Below are 1,263 nucleotides of genomic sequence, written 5' to 3'. Positions count from 1 at the left end.
CTAATATAGATATGGACGTAATAATAAAAGTTGTGTTGAACTTACCGTAAACATGTGGGGAAACTATGGCACAGGGTGACGTGTTTCCTAATCGCAAGTTGATTGACTCCGAGGTCGAACCGACTAACGTCGGCGCTAACGACGCCGTCAACGACGGTAGCCGAGAATTCGGTGACAACGTCGGGGGTGGCGGCGTCGTCGTTGTCGCCGTGTGCAGCGGCGGCGGCGGCGATGACGTCGACGTTGTTAACGGCCCCGGCGATGTCGGCGTCGTCGTCCGTGACGTCCGCGACGGCGGCGTCGTCGTCGTCGTCGTCGTCGTCGTTGGTATACCACAGTTGATGTTGTTGATGATGTTGATGGTGTTATTGCTGTTGTGGTGGTTTATGCTGTTACTATTGTCCTTCCGATCGACGGGCATCTTGTCGCCGAGAATCGCGGCTATAGAGAAGGCCGAAGCCTTGTCTGATAACTGACTTTTGTCCGTGTGATGATGTGTCCGTGTGTTGACCACCATACTGCTACATTTAATAACCTCCTTGACGGCCGGTATATTCTGGCCAATGACCCCACAATCCACCACGCTTCCATTACTGTTCTCTGTCATGGTAATAACAATACCAAAACAACCCAGGGTGCTACTGTTTCTTTGATGTTTTGTGTCTCAAAAAACTCTCTATTATGTCGTATGTTGTACTGACTGTATATATGTGTTATGTATGGAGATGAATATGTGTGTTATATATGCCATGTGTGTTTATGTACGTGTCTGCCTGGAAACGCTTCTTATTTATACTTATGAGTATATATTACGTTATGAATGTAGGCGTATGTGAGTGTATAAATTGGTGTATTATTTTATGTGTATATATATGTATATTTACTTGTGTAAAGATACATATTTACACATGTAAATGTAAAAGAAAAAATATCTACCCGTATGTATACATGTATACAAATATATATATATATAATATATATAATTGTATGAGTATTCGTGTGTGTATGTGTGTGTTTGTGTATGTGTAAATGTGTGTATGTGTGTGTGTGTGCGTGAGCGTGTGTTTGTTGGGTACAACAAAAAATTCAAATAAATAAAAAAAAATTATATAATTACTTGAGTGAATCTATTATTATTCCTTGCCTTTTCTCTTCCCTTTTTGGTTTTGTTTACATATATAAATTATATACATATATATATATTATTGCCACTCTCTCTACCTTTCTCTCTCTCTCTCTCTCACTATATATATATATATATAT

At 40.1% G+C, this 1,263-nt stretch overlaps 1 protein-coding gene across 3 annotated transcripts in view; it reads right to left on the bottom strand.

The window, feature by feature from the left end:
• LOC106868241 (T-box transcription factor TBX20) overlaps window positions 1–1,231 on the bottom strand; it is a 105,493-nt gene extending 104,262 nt beyond the window's left edge. For all 3 annotated transcript variants that reach the window (XM_052967193.1, XM_052967202.1, XM_052967204.1), the window contains exon 1: window positions 46–1,231. In XM_052967193.1, the coding sequence (XP_052823153.1) occupies window positions 46–607 (562 nt within the window). In that variant the 5' untranslated portion in view covers window positions 608–1,231. The remainder of the gene's footprint in view (window positions 1–45) is intronic.
• Between the last annotated feature and the right edge of the window lie 32 nt (window positions 1,232–1,263).

The sequence above is a fragment of the Octopus bimaculoides genome, chromosome 1 (assembly GCF_001194135.2).
Source record: "Octopus bimaculoides isolate UCB-OBI-ISO-001 chromosome 1, ASM119413v2, whole genome shotgun sequence".
In the NCBI taxonomy this organism is placed as follows: Eukaryota; Metazoa; Mollusca; class Cephalopoda; order Octopoda; family Octopodidae; genus Octopus; species Octopus bimaculoides.
Note: the sequence above shows the minus strand (reverse complement) of the source record. Positions and strands in the feature narration are given on the sequence as shown.